The sequence below is a fragment of the Populus euphratica genome, unplaced genomic scaffold (genome assembly GCF_000495115.2).
Source record: "Populus euphratica unplaced genomic scaffold, PopEup_1.0 scaffold147.1, whole genome shotgun sequence".
Taxonomy (NCBI): Eukaryota; Viridiplantae; Streptophyta; class Magnoliopsida; order Malpighiales; family Salicaceae; genus Populus; species Populus euphratica.
Window position 1 is genome coordinate 59753 of NW_011500032.1, and position 26668 is coordinate 86420.

The 26668-nt window shown below is 30.3% G+C and overlaps 2 protein-coding genes across 3 annotated transcripts; one reads left to right on the forward strand and one right to left on the reverse strand.

The window, feature by feature from the left end:
* The first annotated feature begins 1106 nt into the window (after positions 1 to 1106).
* On the forward strand, positions 1107 to 13282 carry LOC105142504 (zinc ion binding protein). Of its 2 annotated transcripts, none has more exons than XM_011050165.1 (24): positions 1107 to 1214; positions 1301 to 1466; positions 1546 to 1758; positions 2108 to 2247; positions 2369 to 2464; positions 2688 to 2755; positions 2927 to 3028; positions 3283 to 3427; positions 3710 to 3853; positions 4291 to 4410; positions 4581 to 4637; positions 4777 to 4836; positions 5289 to 5396; positions 6101 to 6243; positions 6584 to 6662; positions 7432 to 7494; positions 7660 to 7790; positions 8192 to 8297; positions 9758 to 9946; positions 10644 to 10871; positions 11089 to 11244; positions 11743 to 11904; positions 12519 to 12635; positions 12864 to 13282. In XM_011050165.1, the coding sequence occupies exons 2-24, from the start codon at positions 1304 to 1306 to the stop codon at positions 13038 to 13040; spliced, it is 2967 nt and encodes a 988-aa protein (XP_011048467.1). In that variant the 5' UTR covers positions 1107 to 1214; positions 1301 to 1303; the 3' UTR covers positions 13041 to 13282. The 2 variants fall into 2 exon arrangements, with proteins under 2 accessions (XP_011048467.1, XP_011048466.1); XM_011050164.1 differs by having other exon boundaries at positions 1110 to 1219.
* A 5470-nt stretch (positions 13283 to 18752) lies between these two features.
* On the reverse strand, positions 18753 to 19645 carry LOC105142505 (Wound-responsive family protein). Its single transcript, XM_011050167.1, has one exon. It carries the CDS (start codon positions 19368 to 19370, stop codon positions 19101 to 19103), a length of 270 nt encoding a protein of 89 aa, XP_011048469.1. The 5' UTR covers positions 19371 to 19645; the 3' UTR covers positions 18753 to 19100.
* Between the last annotated feature and the right edge of the window lie 7023 nt (positions 19646 to 26668).

Genomic DNA, 26668 nt, shown 5'->3' on the forward strand with positions numbered 1-26668 from the left:
TGGTTAAAAATTTTATTTTTATTATTTTTTCATGATCGCTCTATTATAAGATAATCTTTATCTAATGACTCAGACCTAATTATATTTAGCTTTTTTTTAGGATTGTTTATGAAAAAATGATTATTATTCTTTTTAAATTCATCATTTTACATTTTGTTATTAGGTCATTGGCATCATTGTTTATTTTTTTTTATTGAGTTATTTCAATCTTATATCCCGAGCAACAAATTAGTCAAATTAATTCAGGTTGATTCATTTTTTTATGAGGTTAAGTTTTTTTTTTCAATTTCATCCCTTAGCATTAAAATATTAGGTATTGAATTTTATGAATTTTTTCTTTTCTCTCTTTTTTTTTTGTTATTCCAAGTGTGTGTTAGTTAAGTTAACTCAAGTTAGCTATAATTTTATTTTTTAATAATTTCTTTATTTAAATTTAGTATTATTTGCTAGACTCTTCTTTTGAAATTCTAAGTTTTTTTTATCCCGATCTTATATCTTAGGTGACGGATTAATCAATTTAACTTGGGTTGATTTATGTTTTTTTCCCTTGATTTTTTTTATGATATTTTATTTTTATTTTTATCATTTAATATTAAATTAGTGACTCTTAACTTTTATTATTTTTAGTTTTTATTTTTATTAGATTATCTTGATATTATGTAAATAAATTTAACTCGAATTAATTTAATTTTTTTATTGAACTTGGATGTTTTTATTTTTTTAAGTTTTTTTTTAAATTATATATTTTTTTATTTTAATCTGACATTGTGAGGAGTTAATTATTCAAATAATATAAATTGACTCGAATTTTTTTTTGATATATTTTTTAAATTTATTTTTCATAATTTAATTATTAAATTTTGAGCTTTACAATATTTTAAATTTTTTTTCTGAAAATTATTTTAATTCCATATTTCAAGCCACTGTTAATAAAATTAACCCAAATTTACTGAAACTGCAGCAATGAATTTATATATATATATATATATATATATATATATATTAGAAAAACTTTACTCGGCCACGATATACTTGAAAGAAAGATTGTAAAATATAAAGGCGAGAAAAACCAAAGCGGCGAGGAACGACGTCGTGTGAATTCATTGAACTCGATAAGTTAAATCCGTTAAAACCCCTCTGTACACCGATAACTTCATTAATCAACGGTTACGACCTCAGGCAACGTTCCCGGTCGATCAGTCTCCGGTTAAAAAGTCAGGTAACTCAATTTTTCTCAGAAAAAATTAAATCAAAACCATTTCTTATAAATTCAATAATTTCATCTCAAAACTCTTTGCAGGAAATGGATCAATCACGGCAAGTATTCACCGTCGATCTCCTAGAACGGTACGCATCAAAAGGCCGTGGTGTTATCACCTGTATGGCAGCAGGAAACGATGTCATCTTATTAGGTACCAGCAAAGGTTGGCTTATTCGACACGATTTCGGCGCCGGCGGTTCTTCCGGTACTCAATTCACGTTCAAATTCTTCCGGTTGTCTCTGTCAAAGAAGCAAATCTCTAATTTTCTTCCTTGAAATGCTAGATTTTGATCTTTCTAGTGGACGGCCTGGCGATCAATCTATACATAGAGTGTTTGTGGATCCTGGTGGTAGCCACTGTATCGCCACCGTTATTGGTGGAGGTGGTGCGGAGACGTTTTATATGCATGCTAAATGGAGTAAGCCTCGTGTGCTTGGGAGGTTGAAAGGTTTGATCGTTAATGCTGTTGCTTGGAATCGGCAACTGATTACTGAAGGTAATTAGATTTGATTTTTTTTTAATTGCTTGTTTTAAAGAAAAGTCTTAGTTTAAATGTGTATGTTAATTGTGGATTAAAGTGAAAAAGTAAAAGCTCAACCCAGTGGAAATTTATGTTTCGTTTTGTTGTAAATTTTATTACTCTGTGTCTGTGAATTGTGATTTCAAGTTAGAGAGGGGTTTGTGTGATGTGTTAGTTTGATTTAACTTGCTAAATTATGGAATAATTTTGATTAAAGTGAAAAAAGATAGAAGTTCAAGTTATTATGATATCCTTTTGAGTTACTTGTAGAAAGTGACTGGAATTAATGGTTTTGATGAATTGTGAAGTATGTTTTCTTGTGCAGCGTCTACTAAGGAAGTTGTTATTGGGACGGATAATGGGCAGCTTTTTGAGATGGCTGTAGATGAGAAAGATAAGAGGGAGAAGTATATAAAGTTTTTGTTTGAATTAAAGGAATTGCCTGAAGCTTTCATGGCTTTGCAGGTTTGCTCTTTCTTTGGTTTTGGTTGATAAAAGTTGATAAATTTGAAAGAATTGCATCTTGGGATTAATTATCGGACATGTATGTCTGTGCTTAAGTAAATGATCTCTTGTTGGTTCACAGATGGAAACGGCTAGCTTAAGCAATGTAACCAGATATTATGTGATGGCTGTTACTCCAACACGACTTTATTCTTTTACTGGAATTGGATTATTGGAGGTAAGTTTGTTTCTGATATAAATTCTGTGTGCTATCATGAAGTAACTGATTGTTGTAGAACTCTTTATCTTCTTTGTGCTTTTGATCCTGAATTTGCTTGTGGCTGTGCTATGAATTTCTTACCAAGTGACTGGAGCAACTCGTTATTGGCTTGCAGCAGTTTGTTTTACATGATATTGGCTATAATTCAAATTGAATTCTTATTAGTCGTTAGCATTTGTAGACAGTTTTTGCTAGTTACTTGGAACGCGCAGTGCATTTTATGGAGCTGCCAGGGGAAATACCAAACAGGCAAGCACTTCTCATTGCCTAAATTTATTTAAGTTCCTTTACTGATTTAATTATTTATTTATTTTTGTAATCTGTGATTATGGTTATGTATGATGACTTGGGAACAGTTATTTTCCATTTTTTTCTTGAACTTTCTGACCAAGCTCCTGTGCTGTTTTGGTCATCTATCAGTGAATTGCATTTTTTTATCAAGCAAAGAAGAGCAATGCATTTTGCTTGGCTTTCTGGAGCAGGTATCTATCATGGTGGCTTAAATTTTGGAGCGCAGCATAGGTAAGGAATATCATTCTTGACTAACGCCTTTATATCCACAGAAGCATCAGTTAAAGTTCTTTTATTTGTCACATTTTTGTAAATGATAAAAAAATTTGTGTTGCTGGTACAGCTTTGTGTTCCACTGATGTCGTAGAAAATGGCTATTGTATTTTCTCGACATATGCCCCTTGTTAGCCCTCAATGTTTTAGCAAATGCCTTTTCTATTGCAAAACCTTTACTTACAGTTGTTCAATGGAAATTTCTTGCGCAGTTACATAAATGGTGATGAGAATTTTGTGGAGAATAAGGCTCTTTTGGACTATTCAAAATTAAGTGATGGTGTTGATGCAGTTAAACCGAGTTCAATGGCAGTTTCTGAATTTCATTTCTTACTTCTTATTGGAAACAAGGTTAAGGTAAGTCATAACAAGCACTCATGACACTCTTACTCTTGATAATGCCAATTGGTTGACTTTATGAGTGAGTATAAACATAAGTTTTCATTCATTACATTCAGTTTTTGTAACTATTTCTGGTTATGAGGCCTTTACTTTTGCTTAGTCTCTTCTTTTACATCTCATGTTCAACTACTGAAGTATTTTGGATTTAAATTAGGTTGCCTTCACATCAGCTAGGATTTTCCAATTTATGCATTTACCTTCTTTAGGTGTTCATACTTCTTTGTCATGTTTTGATAGGTTGTTAACAGAATCAGTGAGCAAATTATAGAGGAGCTTCAGTTTGACCAAACATCAGAATCGGTTTCAAGGGGTGTTATCGGATTATGCAGTGATGCCACTGCTGGCTTGTTCTATGCATATGACCAAAATTCTATTTTTCAGGTTTGTATCTCATGATGTGGCGGTGGGAAGAGAAATTAACTCAAAACAGAAAGAATAGAATTTCAATGGCAAAAACTGGAAGATAATGAAGCTGGAACTAGAAAAATAGGTTTAGAGTGCATAGAAAGCCTCTAAAATGTAAATAGATTGATAATAATATAAGACATTTCTGAAAAACAGCATTGGCAGCCCAATTTATACTAGTTTTAGGTCTAAATCCTAATCCTTTTAGAAGAGGAATCACCATTAAAAGTTATATGACTCATGTAGAATTCAAATAGCGCAAGAATTCCTGAACTATATAAGAAAACTAAAACTACTAAGGAAAATATTAAATCTGCCAGCGTCTTGATTGTTCTCTAGTCCTCTATTTTTATGTCAATGTTGCATAAGAAAGTAATTTATTCGTTTTGTCCACTGTATTGAGAAATAAATAGGTATCTGTAAACGATGAAGGGAGAGATATGTGGAAGGTGTATCTAGACATGAAAGAATATGCTGCAGCTTTAGCAAATTGCCGAGACCCACTCCAGAGAGACCAAGTATATTTAGTGCAGGTAATGTCTAATAAACCACGCTGCAAGTAAAATAGTAGCTGGTTTGTGATATATGAATTCAAGTTTAAAATTATGGCACCTTAAATTTAAGTTTCATCTGCAAGCAGTATCTTTTGGAGAATCCTTGTTGTCATCTGGCCACTGTATAACTGGAGTGGTTTCTGATGCAGGCAGATGCTGCTTTCACCTCCAGGGATTTTCTAAGAGCAGCATCTTTCTATGCAAAAGTGAATTCTCTGTTTCTTGATTTTATTTTTTCAAATAGCTCATTCATTATGTGATTTTGCCATTATTTAGAAGATGACATATAACTAATAAGTGTTTTTTTTTGCCCTGTTTCGTTTTGCTTTATCTTCTTCTTTTCAGATTAATTACATATTATCATTTGAGGAAGTTACGTTGAAGTTTATTAGTGTAGGCGAACAGGTAAACTCAGGACCATTTGTATTTTCTGCATTATGGTCATGTTAGTTTCATTTAACAAAATGATTGCATGTCATATGCATCATATCATGTTTTCTGCCAGAAGTTGTCCATGCTTCTTCCACATTGAATACATAAATTGTCCATGCTTCTGCATAAATATATAAATAGCAAATGCAATACTAAAACGAGAGTTTGAGAAGGATTTTAGTTCCCCATCATTAGTTCACATGTGACCTTAATGCTTCATTGAGCAAACTTAAATTGGGTCAACACTCAACCTATTTTTTGTATTTTAACTATGCTTATCATTCTATTTATATGAATTGCACACATAATATGGTTTTTACTATTGGTAGTGAGAAAAAGTTACATCTGCATTTAATTTATGATAACTTAAAAGAAAAGGATTGGCTTGTACAAAGAAATTCTTACTTAGCTTTGCTTACATGCAGGATGCTTTGCGAACTTTTTTGTTGCGGAAGCTTGATAATCTTGCCAAGGATGACAAGTGCCAAATAACAATGATTTCCACATGGGCAACTGAATTGTACTTGGATAAGGTTTTACTTATTTATCTGACATGTATCTTCGATAAAAAACTATCTCAGATATTTGGTCTTAACTGGCCTTTGATCCTCTAGATTGATTGCATTGTCAATTTAATAGATGTTACTGGCACAAGAGAGAAACAAGCATAGGTTTGATATATGCATCTGACAATACCAGACATTTCTGAAGTTTTTCCTCTGTTCTACTTCTAATGTTCCACTTTTATGTCTACTTCTCTCAAAAGTCAAATGCTAATATCTACTGAAATTAAATTGAAAAAAATGAAAAGCGAACATTTTCTATTATTTGTTGGGCATGACCATGCTAGTGGATGATTTGTGTCTTGGAGGTCATGTTATGTCAGTCCTTTTCGATCCTTGTATCATCCACATTTCGAATCTGAGCTAATTAATCAAAATTTTATCTGCTTCTAATTTACTTTAAGCAGAAATTTTTTTGTAAGAGTATGCAGCTTCTTTTGAAATGTTCTGATTTAAATTCTTGGACATTCTTCACTTGTTGCATTAGTAGGAAGTGATAATTCACCTCTGCTATGTTTGTTACTACATGAAAATTTTTAGTTGCTGAATGAGTTGTAATGTTTTAGCATGTAAAAGTTCTATTGCTTGAAAAGTTTTTCAATCCATATCTGCATCAATAATTAGTATCTGAGATCATTAAATTTTAGCAATGAATTTCACATTCCATTTTCTAGATAAATCGGCTACTCTTGGAAGAGGATAATGCTTTGGATAAACGTAGTTCTGAGTACCAATCAATCAATCAAGAGTTTTGTGCTTTTCTCGGTGACTGCAAGGATGTCTTGGATGAGGCAACTACTATGAGACTTCTAGAGAGGTAATCATATAAATTTTTGGTTGTGTTTGACATTTATTTAGCCTTTAGACCTACAATGTCTGTCTCTAGTCTTATTTGAGACAAATGTGCTTGGAACCATTGATAAATAACCAATTTTTCTTGTTTGATGTGATTCCATTCTATTAATATTAGTTCCTTATTATACTGCATGTTAAATAACTCTTTTGCACTATGATAGTTGTGCCCAACATCAAACCATCTAGGGTATCCTTGCTTCCACATGCATAAGTTGCTATTGGTTTTTTTGTTTGACTTCTTGATTGTTCTTGTATGTTAAAAATATGCTGGAGTGAATTTTAGCTCAAATACTTTTCTGCAGCTATGGAAGGGTTGAAGAACTAGTGTATTTTGCTAGTCTGAAGGAACAGTATGAAATTGTAATTCACCACTATATTCAGGTGCTTTCACAACCTTTGTTTATTTTCTGAACATTGTTGTTACTTGGCATGCTTTGTAGTTTGGTTTAATTGGAGAATGCAAAATTGTCCTCTATTTTCTTTTTTATTGAGTGGTGATAGAGGTTGAGAACATAAAAAAAAAACTAATGAATACTATGTTTGGCTTCAACTTTAGTGTGATAAATCCTTCTAATTTGAGAACACGGTCATTTTGACAGTAGCAGATAGGTTTTAGTAGGTTCGTCAAGTAAAAAAGCTGTATCTTCATTTGGTCAGATACTTTTTGTTGATAGTGTCTGTTAGCTGACAGTGGTGGTTAGGATTCTTTATTTCTTCTCTTAGCACACACTGTTTTTGGTAAAATAAAATTATATTAACTGACTAAATAGAGTTACAAAAGCATGATAGAGAATAAGTCAGCCTCCAAATTAAGAAAGCAAAAGGAATATCATGAAACAGCAGCCAATCACACTGATTGTCACCTAAGCAAAAGTCCCCTAAAACCACGTGAAGCATGACACCACAGAGAAAGGAAAACTATCCTATTCCTCAGCAATGGCATAGAAAGTGTTTTTTTATAGAAGATTTCTAGCATCTGACCAAACAGGTACACCATATGACAGCACACATGGTACAAAACCATATGTGTGTGTGTGTGTGTGTGTAGGCATGTAGGCAGGCAGCTTTTTATGCCTGAGTTCTTGTTCCTGCCGATTCATATTATTAGTTTGCCTTTGTTTTTTGGTGGGTGGCTGGCGTCTAACTCCAGCAAGGAGAAACAAGGAAAGCATTGGAAGTGCTTCAGAAACCTGCTGTTCCAATAGACCTTCAGGTACATGTTTAAGTGTGATTTGAAATATGGTTCATTTCCCAATCATGGATGGTTGCAACGAGGTTTTTTGCTGTAATGCTTTCTGTACACTTAAGAGTCCACGCCACCTTGTTTTTAGTCCTATTTTCTATAAAGGTACTTAGTGAGATTGTTTTTGCTTTGCAGTACAAGTTTGCCCCAGATCTCATTGTTCTCGATGCATATGAAACAGTTGAGTCATGGATGACCACAAAAAACCTGAACCCAAGAAAACTGATTCCTGCAATGATGCGTTATTCAAGCGAACCTCATGCAAAGTAATGGGTCCAACTTTTTTCAATTATTACATTTTTCTTTTTATCAGAGGGGTGTGCATTTTTACTTCTGTAAGCATTAAAACGAGCTCAATTTTCTTGTGAGAGTCCCCATTATTATTTAGTTGTTTTTGGCTCTAAACAAGACTTGTAAATGATAGAAAGTCTGAGTTTAGCTTTGGTGCTGCTGCTCACACCAGTAAAAAATTACTTCGTCAAAGAAAGTTTGTGTCTTGTTTCATCAGACATGACCGTCAATTGATAGATCAATAGTTATAAATTGCAATAACCTTCAGAAGTTCTATTTCCTGTTCAGTTACCTAACTTATAGATGTTGGATTATGTATTTGATGTTTCTGTTGAATTGTGGATGTCTTTTCACTGCAACTATGTGTCACCTGCAGGAATGAAACCCATGAAGTCATCAAATATTTGGAATTCTGTGTTCATTGTTTGCATAATGAGGATCCTGGAGTTCACAACTTGCTTCTTTCTCTCTATGCTAAACAGGTTGGGTTTGTTCTTAGAATTTTAACAGGTTGAAATGTCTTTAAGTTTGTAATTTCATATTTTGTTTGACATGCTCCATATCATTTTAAGATTTTGATTTGAATTGTTTACTGATAAAAGGTTAAGTATGCCAGTCGGTCTGTATCTGGATATACAAGTAAACTATGGCCATGTTTGTTTCCCGGAAAACAGTTTCCGGGAAACCACTTTCCAAACTTTCCTGTGTTTGTTTGTCATTAGGAAAGTTGGTTAACAGAAAACATTTTCCGGTCAACAAAAAACACTTTCCGGTCAACGGAAAACACTTTCCGGTCAACGGAAAACATTTTCTGGTCAATGAAAATATTTTTTAGTCAAAAAAAAATTTTGCTTAATTTTCAGGAAAGTGTTTTCCTTTTTAGCTGTGTTTGTTTTCCGGAAGGTGGTTTCCGAGAAAACACTTTCTAAACTTTCTTGTGTTTGTTTTGCAGAAAGTGATTTCTGGGAAATCACTTTCCAAACTTTCTTGTGTTTGTTTGCTGTTAGGAAAGTTGATAAACAGAAAACACTTTCCAGTCAATGGAAAATTTGGCTTGATTTTCAGGAAAGTGTTTTCCTGAAAAATTTGGGAGGAAAACACTTTCCGGAAGTTGTGAAAAGTTTAGAAATGTCATTATTTGCTGATTATATCAAATTTGATCCTCAAACTTTTGATTGCTATATATATTTTGTTTTGAATATTTATTTTTCAATTTCATTTCTTAAAATTTAATTTTTATATTTACTTTGGTCCTCATTTTTATAATTGTTATTTGCTTTTCTCCTATTATTTTTTTATTGAAATTTTTTTCTATCAAATTTGGTCTTCATTCTTTTGATTGTTATTTATTTTATTTGAAATACTTTATGAAATGTTAATTATTATTATTTTAATTTCTTCATCTTTTTTTTTTAGATTTGATCTTTATTATTTTGATTATTATTTATTTTATTTGAGATAATTTATGAATTTTTTTTTTTCAATTTCATTATTATTCAACTTTTTAATTTGTAAGATTTATTCCTTATTATTTTAATAAACTTGAGAAAAATAAAATATTAATAAATTATTTTCCAGTTCATTTTCCATAACATAACCAAACACTGGAAAGTGTTTTCCAGTTCATTTTCCATAACACTACCAAACATCGGAAAATACTTTACTTTTCAGGAATTCACTTTCCCGGAATTCACTTTCTCCAGAATTCACTTTCCAAAAAGAAACAACTTTCCTGCAAACAAACGGGGCCTATATGTATTTTCTGGATCCTTTTGATGCCAGAATAGTCATTCCAAACTTTCTTGCTCCTGAAGTTATTCCATGAAAGCACTTGAGTTATTTTATCCTTTTATTTTCTTCACCCACGAGTTTTTGCTCAAATAGTACCATCACAGTTCCTTTGAGGGTTGCCTTGATGATATTTTGTTTCATTTATATTCAGGAAGATGATGATGCACTTTTGCGTTTCCTACAATGCAAGTTTGGGAAAGGACGAGAAAATGGTCCTGATTTCTTCTATGATCCCAAGTATGCCTTGCGCCTTTGCCTCAAAGAAAAGCGGATGCGTGCCTGTGTTCACATATACAGCATGATGTCCATGCACGAAGAAGCAGTTGCTCTTGCTCTACAGGTGATATTTTAGTGCCTCTAGATCCTACTGCAATTTGTTTTTTATAGAAATTTGATGTGCTCCAGTTTACCAGCAGCCAGTGCTGAAAACCAAGTAAAACTTAGGGCATCAAGTTTTGAAAGAATCCATAAGAAACTCAAATCTAAGCTAGAAGTCTTGCAATCTGACCCAGATCAGTTTTCTGCAAGTTTTAGCAAATATGGCTAGAAATTTAGAAGGTCAGGGTTAACAAATGAACACTGGATGGAATAAAATCTGAGGAAATGGATAATTCATGTTTGAAATTTTATTTTCTGAAATCCGCCACCAAATTTGTTTGCAGATTTTTTTTTTCTTTTCATGGGGGCTGTCTTTCTTACCAAACCCTACAAATTTTGCTTTGCCTTCATCCACCAGACACCTCGTAGAATTATTTAACCCATTACAATTTTCAGACAAGATAGTTGAAGGGAACCAAAATTCCAAGTTGAATAAGACACCATAGCCCCAAGTAGAAAAGGAAAGAGCCCTTAAGTGTTCTCTCAAACTGAATTTACAGACACCTCCAAATCCAAGGAGCTGAGAAATGAAATTGGTTTTTCCTCTAGTCTTCAGCCACCCATTTAGATTCATAGATGAGACACAATCTTGTAACTTTTTTTTATGTATCACTGTGTGGTCTTGTGCTATTTAGGCATATTTTCCCCCTTGTAACTAGGTTGACCCCGAGCTTGCAATGGCTGAAGCTGACAAGGTGGAAGATGATGAAGATTTGAGAAAGAAGCTTTGGCTTATGGTTGCCAAGCATGTTATCGAACAAGAAAAGGGAACTAAAAGGGAGAATATAAGGAAGGCAATAGCATTTCTCAAGGAAACTGATGGCCTTCTAAAGATTGAGGATATATTACCATTCTTTCCAGACTTTGCCCTAATTGATGACTTCAAGGTAATCTTGTTACCCTGATGTTTTGGGATAATTTTCCATGACATCGTTGATCTTTTCTTACCTTATTTTCAAATATTATCTCTCCTCCGATTGCCATTTGAGCTGCTGTGTGCCCTTCTAATTTTATGCCTGTTATGAACATTCTACAACTTGAGTATTTTAATTTCCCTTTGCTGCTGGCTTCTATACTAGAGTTGACTCTCTTGTGTGAGTGTAGGAAGCAATTTGCTCATCATTGGAGGATTACAACAACCAAATCGAACAACTAAAACAGGAGATGAATGATGCTACACATGGCGCTGACAACATAAGAAATGATATTAGTGCACTTGCTCAAAGATATGCTGTCATTGACCGTGATGAGGAATGTGGGGTATTGGCCATTCCAGTCTTTAGTTCCATTCACAATCTGCATGCTAAAGCTACACTAGATCTTTTTCCATGTACTTGCATTGATTGGGATATCACTTTACCCTTCACTTGTCTTTGGAGTAAAAGGATGCTTTTTTTGGCTCAGTCTCACCTGTGAAACTTTTTGCTGAAGTTTTCCATGTACTCTAAAAGATTCCAAGGCTGAAAATAGGCGGGCCTAAATAGATCTTCCCCTTGTACTATGTTTATTTTAATTGGTGTCGTTACCTTGTTGTCATCACACTGTAGTTGGGTTATAGGAACTAGTTCTTGGACTTTGGAGATAGTCCCAGCCTTCAGTATTTCCGCATGAGGTGGTTCCTCTCATGATTCAAACTTGGACCCCACGGTTGGTAGTCCAAGATTTTTACTGTTCCATAAAGCAACTGTTTCCAGTTGCATAGCTCATATTTGAACTTGTTAAATTCTGTTGTCATCTAACTGAATTTATTCTTCTCAGGTTTGTAAGCGCAAAATCTTGATTGTGGGTGGGGACTACCGTATGTCTCGGGGCTATACATCAGTAGGACAAATGGCTCCCTTCTATGTATTTCCATGTGGGCATGCCTTTCATGTGCATTGCTTGATTGCCCATGTCACATGTTCGGTCAATGGAACTCAAGTAAGTTGATGTGCAGCATTTCTCAAATGGTATTTTTGGTTAAATGCTACTGTTGCAAATTTGAGAATCAAGATGACAATTTACTCGGTAGGTGCAACTTGAAAGTCAAAGTAACTTATAATCTGATTAAATAGCCAATCATAATACCATTTATTTCTACTTTGAATATTATAAAAAGCACATCCATTAATGGCTACAACATTAATCAAATCGGAAAGCATCACTTGGAAATGCATTATGTTTCACTAGCACGACCATTAAAACTACTAGGCCTCTGCTGGTCAAACCCACCATCCTTTTCTCTTGAGGATGGAAGAAAAAAAGAGCATTGATTGGTGACAACTTTTGCAGATTGTAAGAATTGCATTTGTTAGTTTTATAGTTAGTTCTGAAAAGAGGAATTATGCTGGCAAAATTGTGATTGAATGATCATCTGGATTGTGGATAACTATATCTGCACAAGCTTATTATTCTACTTGTGCCCTGAAAATTGCTTCTGCATTTGTGAAATTTCTGGTTGTAAAATATCTCACTTGCAGGAACTTCGTATTTGATCTGACCTTTTCAACCTCTTTTTTGTTTTTTGTTTTTTTTTTTTCAAATGAACGATGCAGGCAGAATATATACTGGATCTGCAGAAGCAGCTTACGTTGCTTGGTGACGGAGCTAGGAAAGACATGAATGGTGGCATAACCGAGGATTCCATTACTAGCATGACTCCTGCAGATAAGGTCTGTTGTATCTATGTCATTTACAAGTAAACATTTAGCGGCAATATGAAGTAGTTTCTAATTTGTAATAGCAGTCTTCACTTTCAGTGAGATTTTTGCATAGACTTAATCCTGGTTAATGGCTTTTGTGTACACCTGAAAACAATATATACCTCCTGTTAATAACAATTATGAACTAAAGCTTGGTATTGGTGAATTTAATCGACTTTCTCATGTCGTGATCTCCAGCTCCGTTCTCAGCTGGATGATGCAATTGCAAGCGAATGTCCATTTTGTGGTGAATTGATGATCCGTCAGATCTCTTTGCCTTTTATACTCTCTGAAGAAGCACTGCTGGTTAATTCATGGGAGATAAAACCACAAAACAACCTTGCGAACATGAGGACCCTCTCTTTACCGGTATGACCATACCCGACTTTTGTGGCTGCTTGCTTGCCATTTAGTGTTCTGCTTGCTTGTGGCAATATAATTATCAACAATTTTAGATAGCTTTTGAAAGGGTTTTTGCTGCTTGTTTATCCATATGGAATGAAGAGTTCCCACCTTAAGAACCAACAAGAACAAGGGTGTTGTTATTGTTATTTTCTTAGTGTTATACATTATTAATTGTAAATTTGATTGTTTTATTTTTGTAAAGAAAAAAAAAACCACATAAAAGAGTGTCACATTTTAAGAATACTGAAGTGCCTGCGGTACTCAAGTTGGCGCTTCTGATAAGATGATGTTGTGTTTCTATGAATTTTGTAAATATATTTAATTAAAAATATTTTTTTATATTTAGTTTTAATCAAAAGTTAAAAGTTTTAAATTTAAATTTACTATTTTTCAAAAAAGTATATTAAAGTTATTTTTAATCAAACATACTCTTAACTTAATTCATTTTTGTTATAAATTATTTATGAAAAAAACTTTTCAATTAAAACTTAAAAGTTAAATTTTAATTTTTAAAATTATGTCAAAGGGATTCTTAATCACGAAACTTTTTGGCCCTTAAATTAAAATCGGCCTAAAATAGACCATTGAAATTAAGAGTTAATCACCTCCATCATGCTACATCTTGCGTGCGGTTATAGTTTACACTTTATGCATTAAAAAACTATAATTTCTACCCTAAAATTAAAATGAATGAAGTTAACTTTTATTACTGAATTTTTTAAAAAATTCAGAATTTTTTTTTATATATAAAATAAGCTAAGAAATATATCACTCATTTTATCAATTACACTCCTTTCTAAAGAAATATTTGTGTTTTTTTTATAATTTATAAAATCAAGTCAATTTCTTTTCTTTCTTTCTTTTTTAAAAAAGGCTTCTATATTTTTTTTAAAAAATAATCATATCATTTATGTATTTAACTAGTCTTGTCACTTGTGCTCTATACCAGATAGAATTTCCAGTTAATTTTGAATACAATAAAAAATATGTTAATGTTGTGGATATATTTTAAAATATCAAGATATTTTTAGTTAAGAAACACAAATATGTTTATGCTATAGGTAAGATTTCAAGTCAATTTTTAACATGAAAAAAATAATTAATTTATGAATATGTTTTCATGTATCATATATTTTTATTTGAGAAACAAAAGGATGTTTATGCTTTATAAAATAAACTAAGAAATATATAAATTAATACTAATTAAAAATTAAAATAGAAAACTAATCTTCATAATAAAAATAAAAGATTGATGCACAAGCTGCCCTTTTTCTTTAAAATATTTTCATTCATTTTATCTTAGTGGTTGAATGTGTTGCTAATAAAAAATTATTTATGTTTTTATAAAAAATTCAACAAAAATCAAAATCACTTTAAAGTATCATGCAATTAAAAAAAAATATATGTAAAGGGATAAAAATAAACGAAGTCATATATTGATTGGTCAGACTTACACGCCTAACCTTAATAAAAAAAACCTAAGTGTGCCTCGTATATTTTTTATTAGAAGAGGATAATGTCTACTCCTATATTTAAAAACAAAAAATTAGATAAAAAGTAATTTATTTTAAATTTATTTTAAAATCAGGGTCCAAGAATTCCAAAAATTCAAATTTTAATATTCTTTGTTTTTTGAAAACACCTTTAAAACACAATATAATCCTCTAAAAACCACATATCAACCTCAAAACACTCCAAAACACTCAAAACAAAAAAAATTAACCAAATAAAAAATAAATATCAATTTTTTTTCTTGAAATATTTATAGGAAATATCTTTTTTGAACTCCTCTAGAAAAGAGGAGTTCATCAATACAAAGATTGTTTTTATTGGTGATTGAAATGTGGCGATTCCACATCTTTCTTTCTCTTTCATCTTTGTTTTTTACTAGTCTCTATCTTTTCTCAAAATTAGAGAGTGAAAAAAATAAATAAAAATAAATTTTTAGACCAAAATATCTTTTTAAGTGATTTTCAAATTGACCATGTGGTTTTCATGTGTTTTACATTCTCTTTCTTTGAATGTTGATTTTCTTTTACAAATTTAAATCATCTCATCAAATAGACCAAAAAAAAAAAAACAATAAAATAAAAGTTTAAATATGAAAATTAAAAAAAAATAGAAGTTCTGTTCATATAAGTAACACCATCCCAAATCTTTTCGTTATCCTGAAAATAATAATATATTTTTTTAATAAATCATTAAAAAAAATCTTACTTGCAAACAAACAAAAGGAAACACATTTTACTTGATTTTTCCTAATAATATCAAAATGAAATGAATAATTTATCCTATTGAATCCTTTCAAAGTACCAAGTAGAACATATCGAAAAAAAATTAAGAGGCCTTAATGTTTCATTGTATACACATTTAGAATATTATGGATTTCTATAATGTAATGACATTCTTGGCCTTTCTAAACAAAAAACAATGAACCGGTCATTAAGGGTAAAACAATATTTTTATTAGAATTTATTAGTCATTATCATATTGATTCGGGATAAATTGATCTTCTTATATTTTATTAGCATAATAAAATAACTTAATTACTCTTAAAAGCAAAAATCATTAAACTGATGTTCAGGGGCTTTTAATGCTTTTTATTTTTTTTAATACAATAAAATAACTAAATTATCCTTAAAAGAAAGAGTTACCAAACTTGCATTTAATGGATTTTTTTAGCTATAATCAAGTTGATCGAGTGTCAATTTAGTTATTTAATAAATATAAATATTATTTGAAAAAAGTAGTTGGCACTTGCATTATATATATCAACGTGTGAGTTGTGCCTGCATCATTCAAGCAACAAGCGGGAGGGCTTCCAGCTACCAAATGATAGCTTCCAGAGCAATGTTCGAATTATCTTAGTTGTCCCTCTATTTCTAGACGACACGTGTGGCTAATGGATCTTTGATTTGACATCAACAACCTTTTCTTTCTTTTCTTTATTTTTCTTGATTTTTGCACTTGACCTTTTAAATTTTTAAAACTACCCTTCAATTTGTTTTTTTCTTTAGATTTGACCCATGTTTTTTTTTTTTTTGAAATAATCTATAAACTAAGAATTTTTTTATTTCATCCTCCTTCAATATTTTTATCTCTCAAATTTGATCTCTATTCTTTCAATTGTTATTTTTTTTATTTGAAATAATTTTTAAAATTGAATTTTTTTCTTGCAATTTGATCTTCTTATAATTTTTTTCCTATTAAATTTGATCATCATTATTTTGATTACTATTGTTTTATTTTAAAAAAAAATTAAATTGACATTTTTTTTCGATTTCATTCCTGGATATTAAATTGGTTATGAATTGAGCCTCTTGACTGAGCCCGGGTTAAGGATTTCACGAGTTGCAAGTTTGAAAGATTAACCTAGATTCAAGAGATTGACACAAATTTATTTGTTTTTTTTTTTATTATTATTTTATAAGCTTATTGTTTTCAGTTTTATTCTTCAGCATTTATTTAATTGAAGTCTGGGTTTCGTTATTTTTTTTTATTTATTTTCTATAAGATTTTTTATTGATTTTGAAAATGATTCGGTCTATTTAAGATTTTTTTTATTAGTTGTTGTTTGTTAAGTTTAGCTTTTTTAAAAGAAATCTTGTTTTGAATTAAATTAAATTAATTGATTAAATATAAGCATGAGATGTTCACTTCATGATATTTTGTTTGATTTTCTTTATAGGTCATTGCTCTTACGACACTCATGATCTTTTTCAGTATCATAGTGCCACCTTTTGTGTAGGGGTGAGTAAAAAATTGAAAAAATAACAACCGAAAAAACCTAACTATGAAAAAAAATCAGTTACAATATTTAGAAAATTTCGGTTTCATAATGCTAAAATCAATAAACTCAAATCGAACCAAACCGGTTCAAATTAAAAAAAAAATCTATAAATACCTCTCATATAGACACGTCACACAACCCACACCACACCTCCTCAATCCTCGTAGCCTCCTATAACATTTAAAACTCACAAGTCTACACTGAATTCTTTATTCTTTAATCTTCATTAATTTAATTTCATAATGTTCATCAGTTATCACTATGTCTTGCAAACCAACCACCTCTACCCAAGCTCCCACATGTCACACCTAAACTTCCAATCTTCATTCTTCAATTTGCATCTCTAGATCTATCATCCTAGCAACACCCCTAAGCATTAGCAACAGTAAGATTTCTTTTTTGCCTAATAGTTTTTGTTTCTTATTTTAGCACCATTTTGGTCATGCCACAAAAATAGAAATCCAACGGAACTTATTGATAAAAAGTAAAAATTAATTTGACATTTAATGATTACCCATGAATAATGAAATGAGTTTATGAATATATTTAATTAGGCAAAAGAGAGATGAGAAAAATGTGTAGCTTTTGATGATAAGTGATCTTCAGTCTTGGTGGCGGTTTGGGTTGTTAGGTTATTGGCAATGTTTTTTTTTATAGAAACTGGTGTGGTTTGGTGATGAGGGTGGCTAAAGCAAGTGACTAGTTAAGGCAACAAGGATGGGAGCTAGGCTTAATTCTATAGTTTGGATTATTGGCAATTGCTGGATTTTTTTATTAAAGGAAGATAGGTAAAGAAAGTGGCAATGGACATTCAGTAGTGTTTATTGTGGTGGTGGCAATTTGTATTTAAGAGTATGGTTTTTTATGATATAGGTTTTTGGGTTTGTGATAATGAGGAGTGATTAATTTCTGTGAGAAAGCACGATGTGTTTTGTGCTTATAAGGGAGGTGATGTGTTTTGTGCTTATAAGGGAGGTCAGTTGCTTGAGAAAAGGCTGGCATAGATTCAACACTGTCATACAAGCTGCTAATGATAAAGATGAGTTTGATTTTGTGTCTTTAAGATGTTAAAAAACAATATAGATTTTTTTAATTTTTGACATAGAAAACCAAACCAAATGGAAATCAATTTGTTGGAATCGGGTTTAGTTTTTTTAAAATTTTCCTTTTGTTATAGGTAAAAACTGAGCTAAATCGCAAACGATTACTTCTACTTTCGTGGTGGCAATAAAACTATTTTGGTGAGTGTTTTCTAGTGGTGAGACGGTAGTATTAGAGAAACAACTAGTCTTTAATTGATTTTTTTTATTCTCTTATAATATTGAAAACTTATTTTTTATAATTAATCATTATAAAAAAAATATTTCACTTCATTTACTATGAAAAGCTTTTTGTTAATCAAGTGAGTGAATTTATTGAACTAAATCAATAACCTAAATTTTGGATTTTGTTTTGACCTTTTTCAAAACAAAACATCACTTAAACCCTGTTTTTTCCATTATAAAAAAAAATTAACGCGGCCTAGAACATATCACATGACACCTATCTATTCCAGATATTCATTATCTTTTTAGGAGCTATTTAATAATTTTATGTTATTTCAAATAAAAATGAACTCAGTTTTTAACGATCAACAAACAGATTCTATTTTACGAAAATTGGAAAGTGCAAGAGCTGGAACAAACTAATATATGAAAAATTAAGGTCGTGATTAATGTTCATGTAAGAATAGACATGCCATGTTGATGCTTGAATATTATGTTGTCTTCTTTTTTTTTAAAAAAAAAAAATCTTATTAAAAATGAAAGTTCCTGAAGAGATGTGGTTTTTGAAGTTCACAATATTTAATTTGAATATTCAATCATAATGGGTATAAATATAAGTAAATAAAATAAGACAAAAACAGTGCAATATTATTTTTAACATTTTGTTTCTGTACAAATTCACATTAATTTTTTTTCCATCATCTCCTCATCCCCGCAATAAATTCACAATGTAAAGTCAATCCCCTCTCAACGTTGATTCCACAACTCACCACCTGGTCACTTGCCTCGGACTCTACAACTCACTGCTGGGTCAATCGATCACAATCCACTATCTGGTCAACTCTGGCCAAATCCCCCAGGCTGCAGGCCAACACACCGCTGAGTTGATCGGCTAAAGAACACCACCTAGTCAATCACCTTGGACTCTGAAACTCATCACTGAGTCACTCGGTCACCGCGACCTTCTCACCCTGGTTACCCCTGGCCCCAGCAATTCAAGTACATGACTTGTCGGAGAGACTCATCGTTCTGCCTCACTCCCCCTTCCGATCCACAACCTCCAAGACCAATACAATCCGATCCGACAGAAGCAGCAGCAAGTGGCCGGATCTCCACCACATCTCCGCCAGAGAACACCCTCCTCTTGCCATGGTGCAGTGATTTTAAGCTGGATTTCCACCCTTGATCAGGGTATCCAACTGCAGCCACGGTAGCTGCCATCCAAACCCGGTTCAAATAACTCATTTCTGGGGTCTTCCGATATATTGGGGGAACAGAAATTACAGATTGAAGTGAGAGAAATATATCAAGCTTCGTCTAGTGTTTTGAAGCAGGCGTGGGTGTGTTATTTTATAGAAGGACAAGTAGCGGATTTGTAAAACAGGAAACAGGAAGTGGTTTTACTTTATAAAATGGTATGGGGACGGGCGTGAGGCTCGAGGCTCTATATCTTGGATGAGTGGATGGTGGACAGAAGTGAAGTTTTCTTGAGTTTCTCAAGAGAAATTGGAGTATTGATGTGATTGAAATTGTTAATTTGTTGCAATTTTCTCCGCAATTATAAGAAAAGCTAAAAGACGTGGGAAAGCTTTGAATTTTTATTTTCCTAAACATTGCGGTAAATTTTTTATTTTTTAATACATAACTTTTTATCATAATTTTTTTAAAAAATTATTTTTATTATTATTATTTTTTAATATTGATACAGTAAATAAGTTAATTTTATAATTTTATCTTTTTATAAAATTAATGTTGTAGTTTGTGGATTTATCAAAATATCATTAATTGCTCTAGTTTATAGATTTTATATGTTTTTTTAATTAAACTTGATTTTTTATATAGTTTATTTTTTTATATTATTAAAAAAATAATTTTAAAATAAAACTATATTATTAAACTTTATAAAATAACAAAAATTAAGAGATATGGAGAAAATCACTTTTTATCTGATACTTATTATACTGTATATTACAATAGTAATCCATGATATTTTGTTTCTTCTCTTTTGAATTTTTGTTATCATTTTTTTTAAAAAAAATTTATTGATTTTATTTTTTAAATTTAAAATTATTAAAAATTTAATTTTATAATTTACTTTTTTATATTTTATCTTTATATAAGGTTAGCGTTTAAATTGCCTCTATTTAAAAGTTTGATGGGTTGTCTATTTTTTTATTTAAATTTAATTTTTTTATAATTTATTTTTTCTTATATGGTTAAAAAATAGTTTTAGAGAAAATTCATGTTAATAAACTTTATGAAGTAATAAAAATTAAATGAAGTGAAAAAACCATTGTTTACCCACGGACATTACACAATAAATAACAATAATAATCTATAATGTTTTACTTTCTTTCTTCTTTCTTTTTCTTTTTGAATATTTTTTATGATTTATTTTTTATTTTCTTTTTGAATATTTTTTATGATTTAAAAAAAAAATTTGTCAATTTTATCTTTTAATATTAGGATATTTAAGAATTTAGATTCATAATTTATTTCCTTTTATTTTATTTTCATAATGTCAGCATAAGTGGCTGGTTGAGTTGATTTATTTATCTAAAAAGTTTAACTTTTTTAAATTATTTTTTAAATTCTTAGATAATGGATTAATTAAAAATTTAATTTCATAATTGGTTTTGTTTAGCATTTGATGAGGTTATCATGATCTAAAAACAAATATCTTGATATTAGGTTGATATTTGATTTCACAATCTATTAATTTTATTATCATATAGTTTAAAAAAACAAATAATAATCTCCGTAGAATTCATAACCTAGTTGGTAAGTTTGATGAATTTACATACCGATATGATATGTTTTTTTTTTTGATATTTTAATTGTACTATTTAATATTAGGTTGATTGAGAAATGTATTGTATTGTTGATTTTTGTTTACTTACGAGGGATAATTATCTTAAATAAGTTTCTATTTTTAAACTAATATTTAATTTTATGAGCATTTATTTTTATCAGGTAATTAAAAAAAATTATAATTTTTTTTATTAAACTCAACAGAACCAATAACCCAAATAGCAAATGGCAAAGTAGATTTAATATATTAGTGTTTTAATACTGTTTTTGAAAAAATTACCGTCTTAAATTTTTTAAAAAAATTAATTTATTTTTTTATTAATTTTTAAGATTGTACTTAGACCTACAAACCGATACATTTAAATCAACGTATTATCGTGGCTATTTAAAAAAAAAAGTTCAAATAGTATAAAACTTTTTTTTTTATAAAAACGTTTAAAAGCGACGTGTTAATTTATTTTTTGCTAGCCATTTCATTCATCTAATTCAAATCTCTCGTAACCCCACGATATTGGAGATGAACATTACACGTTACTAGTTGAAAAATGTAAAATCTTAAAGTTAGGTATTTAATTATTTATGTTTTCTGATAGTATGACAACGAGTTTTAACTTGTTTTTTTCTGTTAAAATTTATTTTAAATTTATTTTATTGTATGACAACGAGTTTTAACTTGTTTTTTCTGTTAAAATTTATTTTATAATTAAAAAATAAAAAATTAATATTTTAATATTTTTTTAAAATACTTTTTTTTAAAAAATAAATTTTAAAAAATAAAAAATTAGTATTTTAATATTTTTTTTAAAATACTTTAAAAAAAAATATCACATCCCTCAAAATTCACCTCTTGGTATTACTTTATAAAAAGATTAGACGTTAACATCAACGCGTAAACGCTTGCTGCAAGTGGGATTTCCCATCATAACGACTCCCGTTAGTCACCGTTTTGCTTGGACGGTACAAAATGTCAATTTGTTTCGTGGAATTATGAGTGCCCATCGACGTCGATGTACTGTGAGAATTTTGGAGCAGGTAACGGGAGGAGTCAACTGGTGTTGACAGTATCCCAACACCAATAGTAACCCAACACCTACATGATGTACCCTCGAGGAGTTGCCAAGTGGATACTTTTATCTTTTTCTTTACTTCCCAGTCACGTGATAGGAGACACGTGCTGTGATGAGAATTGACAGCAGGCAGCAGGGTATGGATGTCACGTGCTGGAGCCCAAGATCAATTATTGTTCTTGTTAATGATAGAAAATAACAGGGGAAGCTCCAAAGCCATTGACTGCTCGTAAGGGAACGTCACCTGACTTGGATTTCTTCGTGTATTCTGTGGAATTCTTTTGGTAAGATTTAATTTTGATTTCTCAAGTATTATCCATTTTCTTGTTTTATTCTAAATGGCTAGAATTGTTTTATTGAGCCATGAAGGACTCGATTGAAGAATGTGTGATACTTTAGGGATTTATCAAGAGCTTATTTTTAGACTGTTTTATTTGGATCCATGATTAATCACAATTATATATCTTGTCTAGTGGTTAAACATGCATATACCAGCTATTTAATCATGAATTTATACAAAATAACCAAAACATAATATATGGTATATGAGGATGAGATTAGAACAAAGAAATGACTAAAAAAATTTAAAAGATTTCAGGACCAATTGTGGGTTAAATCCATAATTTGGGTTATACCATAGTTACAATACTTGACTCGAGGTTCAGTTTGTGGAATGGTCAAGTCTATTCATAAATAAATAAATAATTTATTTTTTTAATGAAAACAACCTAATTTTAATAATAGTTTGGTTCATGTCATCATCTCTGTTCTTATCTTACGTGAAGACTTGCATTTAATTTCTTCTATTAATGTATAAATTGATACGAGAATATTTCATTAATGCATGCACACGTTGGTTCAAGATCATTCATTATCATCCAATAAAAAAAATGATTTGCATCAATTTCACAGAATAATAATAATAAATAAAAAGAGAGAGAAGAGAATTTAGGTCATGAAAGGATGGTTTCTGCCATAATAAACGTCTTGCATGGAAGCAGCCAAAGGCGAAGTAATCTTTATAATTACCAGAGGAAGAATGTATCAGACAAGAGCAACATCGAGCTGAGATAATGGTCACAGACAGAGGAGCACGGGCTAACCATGGCCGTACTGCATGGTGGGAGGAAACCACAGACAGAGGAGTACGGGCTAACAATGGCCTTACTGCATGGTGAGAGGAAACAATAGACAAAAAAAACACGACTCCCTCAAATTGTTTATGGGCTTGAGTGTCTCTCTACTCGCGGAGATGGATGAATCTGGTTCAATCTCACCGTGTCAAGTTGCTATCTGTCTCCACTGTGGCATTGAGTTTTCTGGTGAGATCCACCCAGCAGCTTTAATCAAGAGTTTATTTGAATACAAGGATATGAATCATGGCTGCCCTGCCCTTTACATGCCCGTTTATAAGGACAAAGAAGAATTGTTTTCCACCTTTTAGATAATTAAAAAAAATAAAAATCCACCAAACTCTGCAACCCACTTGGGAGAGAAACAGCGTCCTCTTTCCATGGAGGGTCCCCAGATATCACCATGTCCATGAATTATTACATTGTTTGGAACCCCAGCAATTATATTTAATAGTCATTAAACTTTCGCCTAAAGAATTCATCCGGTTAACTTTTAATTTAAATTGATTTTAATATTGATTTGGTTAAATTTAAGTGATTTAACAAGTTGATTGTTATATCTAGCTATGTAAAAACCAATAAATATTTTCTTTTAAAAAAATATCAAACAAATTTTGTTAAAAAACTGATAGACTCCAATGAACTAATTATCTTTTATACTTTTCATCTTTCCCTTTATTCTCAATTGTTCTGACGTTTCAACAATTTTTTGAAAAAAAAAAATTATTTGTTCTTTGATTCAAATGATTATTTTTCACTTTTTTATAATATTTTAATATGCTGATATTAAATATAATTTTTTTAAAAATAAAAGTATTCCAATATATTTCTTAACCAAAAGCATTTTAAAAAATAAATATAACCAAGTGGGCACTTATTCAACTATCTTTCATGTAATATTTTTTTATTTAGGAGTAATTTATTTTAGAGAATATATGTGTTTATGTCATATTGAACATACCTTGATTAATTTCAGGGATATTAAAGTTAATAATCATGTAAATCTTTAATAATTTTAAAAAAATTTAAATTTATAATCATTAAAAAATAAACTGACTTATTATGCTAGTCTCAGGATTATTTAGGAGTAATTTATTTATGCTAGATGAGGACATTTTGGATGTTATTTAAGTAATCAAAGGCAATATAATACAGAGATGCAAGGCATGAAAAGGACTAACATGAGAAATGGGAATTTATTTTTATAGGAAATAGTCCTAGCACACCGCATTTCAGGCACTTGATCACTATCATTAGAAGGATAATTTAATTGCAGTGGACCAAAAGAGAATCAGAACCAAATCCAGATCTCTATCAAAATCCATCCCACTAGCTCATCACCTTATCAACAAAAGAAAATATATTATTCTTCCACAGCAAATTTGCCTCTATCAGGTCCTCAATCCATTAATAAAAGCACAAATAACACCGACAGGTAGTTTTCATTATAAAATATAACAATTTCAACTTGTTTTAATTTTGACTTTAGGCTGACGGGTCCAGTGCCGGTCAAGGTGAGCACATATCAGTGGTCACTTCCATGTTACGTGTATGTTAATTAGTGTTTTAAGATAAAATTTACATAGTTAATGTTTTAGGACATATGAACATAGAGGAGACAAAAATTATAGGTTGAAGAGAGACAATTTTAAATTGGACCAGATAATTGAGTAGTGATTTTTTTTTTCCAATGTAAAAAAATGTTTTGGTATTGCTAATATAGCAGGAGAAAAAAAATTTAAATTGTGTGGTTGTTCTTCTAATATAACTTAGTTGATTTTATGGGTTTAAAAATAACATATATAACTTATAAAAATATAATTTGATTAAAAAACAATTCAAGAAGATGCTCAAACTCGCGACCTGGATCATAAGATTGAGATGATTTCATGGAAAGCAAATCGAAATAAATTATGAATTCTAATATCTAATTATCCCAACATTGAAGGATGAGATTAAAAAAAATCAATTAAAAAACTTTAAAAAATTATTCAAGTTAATTCATCAAACTCATGACTCGAGTCATCAGAATGAGATAACTTTATAAAAAAAATAATAAAAAATGACATGATTTATCCCGGGTTAACCTGTCAAATTTGTGACTTTGATTATGAGACTAAAATAACCCCTTAGATAGTAAATCAAAACAAATTATGAAGCTTAATTTTCAATTATTTTTGTCAAATCCAATATTAAACGATGAAATTTATAAAAATTCTCATTTAAAAAATAACAAAAAAAAATAAGTTGAGTCAACTCAAGTTAACCCGATATGCATTATTATTATGTTATAAGACTGAGATAACCTAACAAAAAAGAAAATCAAAACAAATCATAAAAGCATAATTCCTTATCAAATACAACATTAAATAATAGGGAAAAGGTCAATTAAAAAAATAAAAATAACTAAGTCAATTAAGTTAACCTATCAAATCAAATCTCAGATTTAGATTATAAAATAGGGATAACTCAATAAATATCAAATTCAATGTTAAAGAACATGTGCTTTAAATCATAAAATTAAGATAACTTCTTAAAAAAAAATCTCAATTAACTAGGGTTAAAATTTCAAAATCAGCAACTTTGATAATGAGATCAATACATCATTATAAAAAACAAATAAAATAGATTACGAAACTCAATTACTAACTAATGAATGATAAAATAAAAAAAATTAATTAAAAAATAACATAAAAATTTAGATTAACTCGTTAAGTACTATTCATAGATCAAGAAACTGAAATAACTTAATAGAAAGTAATATGTCTAATTTTCAACCAATATTAAAAGATAAAAGTAAAAAAAAATTAATTAAGAAAATAAAAAAGAAAACTTAAGCCTGGTTAATTAACCAGGCTGACAATTCATTTATAAAAAAATAATAAATTATTAAATAAACAAATCTAATATTAAAAAATATTTATAAAAAAATCAAAAATAAAAAACTACTCGAACAAATAATGCTTTATAAAAAATAGTGAAAGCACTTTGAGACGGGAAGTACAGTAACAGCCGTTCTGTTTTAGTTCATAGTTAATTTTTATGTTATCAAAAGAAAAGAGACATTCAAGCGCTACATCGTGGATCATCAAGATAATAAAACAAAGATTTGATAATAAAAAAAAGAAGAAAAAAAGATAATAAAACAAAGATTTGATTAAATACTTTACATGAGCACTAATGATCCTAAAGTTCAAATGTTCTTCAATCCAATCAAAAAAAGTTTGCAAATACGAGAAATCTAGACATTGTGCTTTATTCTTAAATTCTACACAAGAAAAATTGCAAACCATGTTGCATCCTGTAGTTCTTTCTGCACTTGAATATGAATCTGGGACAAGTCCAAGACATGGAAAAAATAAAAATAAAATATTATTTTAATTATTTTTTTTTTAAAAAAAAATTAACCAAATTTGACCAGATTTTATAAGGTCAGGTTAATCTAAATTTTCGACGGATTAATATTTTCTATTTTTTTAAACCCTGGTCTAGACCCAAACCCCCGGTTAACCTGCCAGGCAGTCCAGGTTTT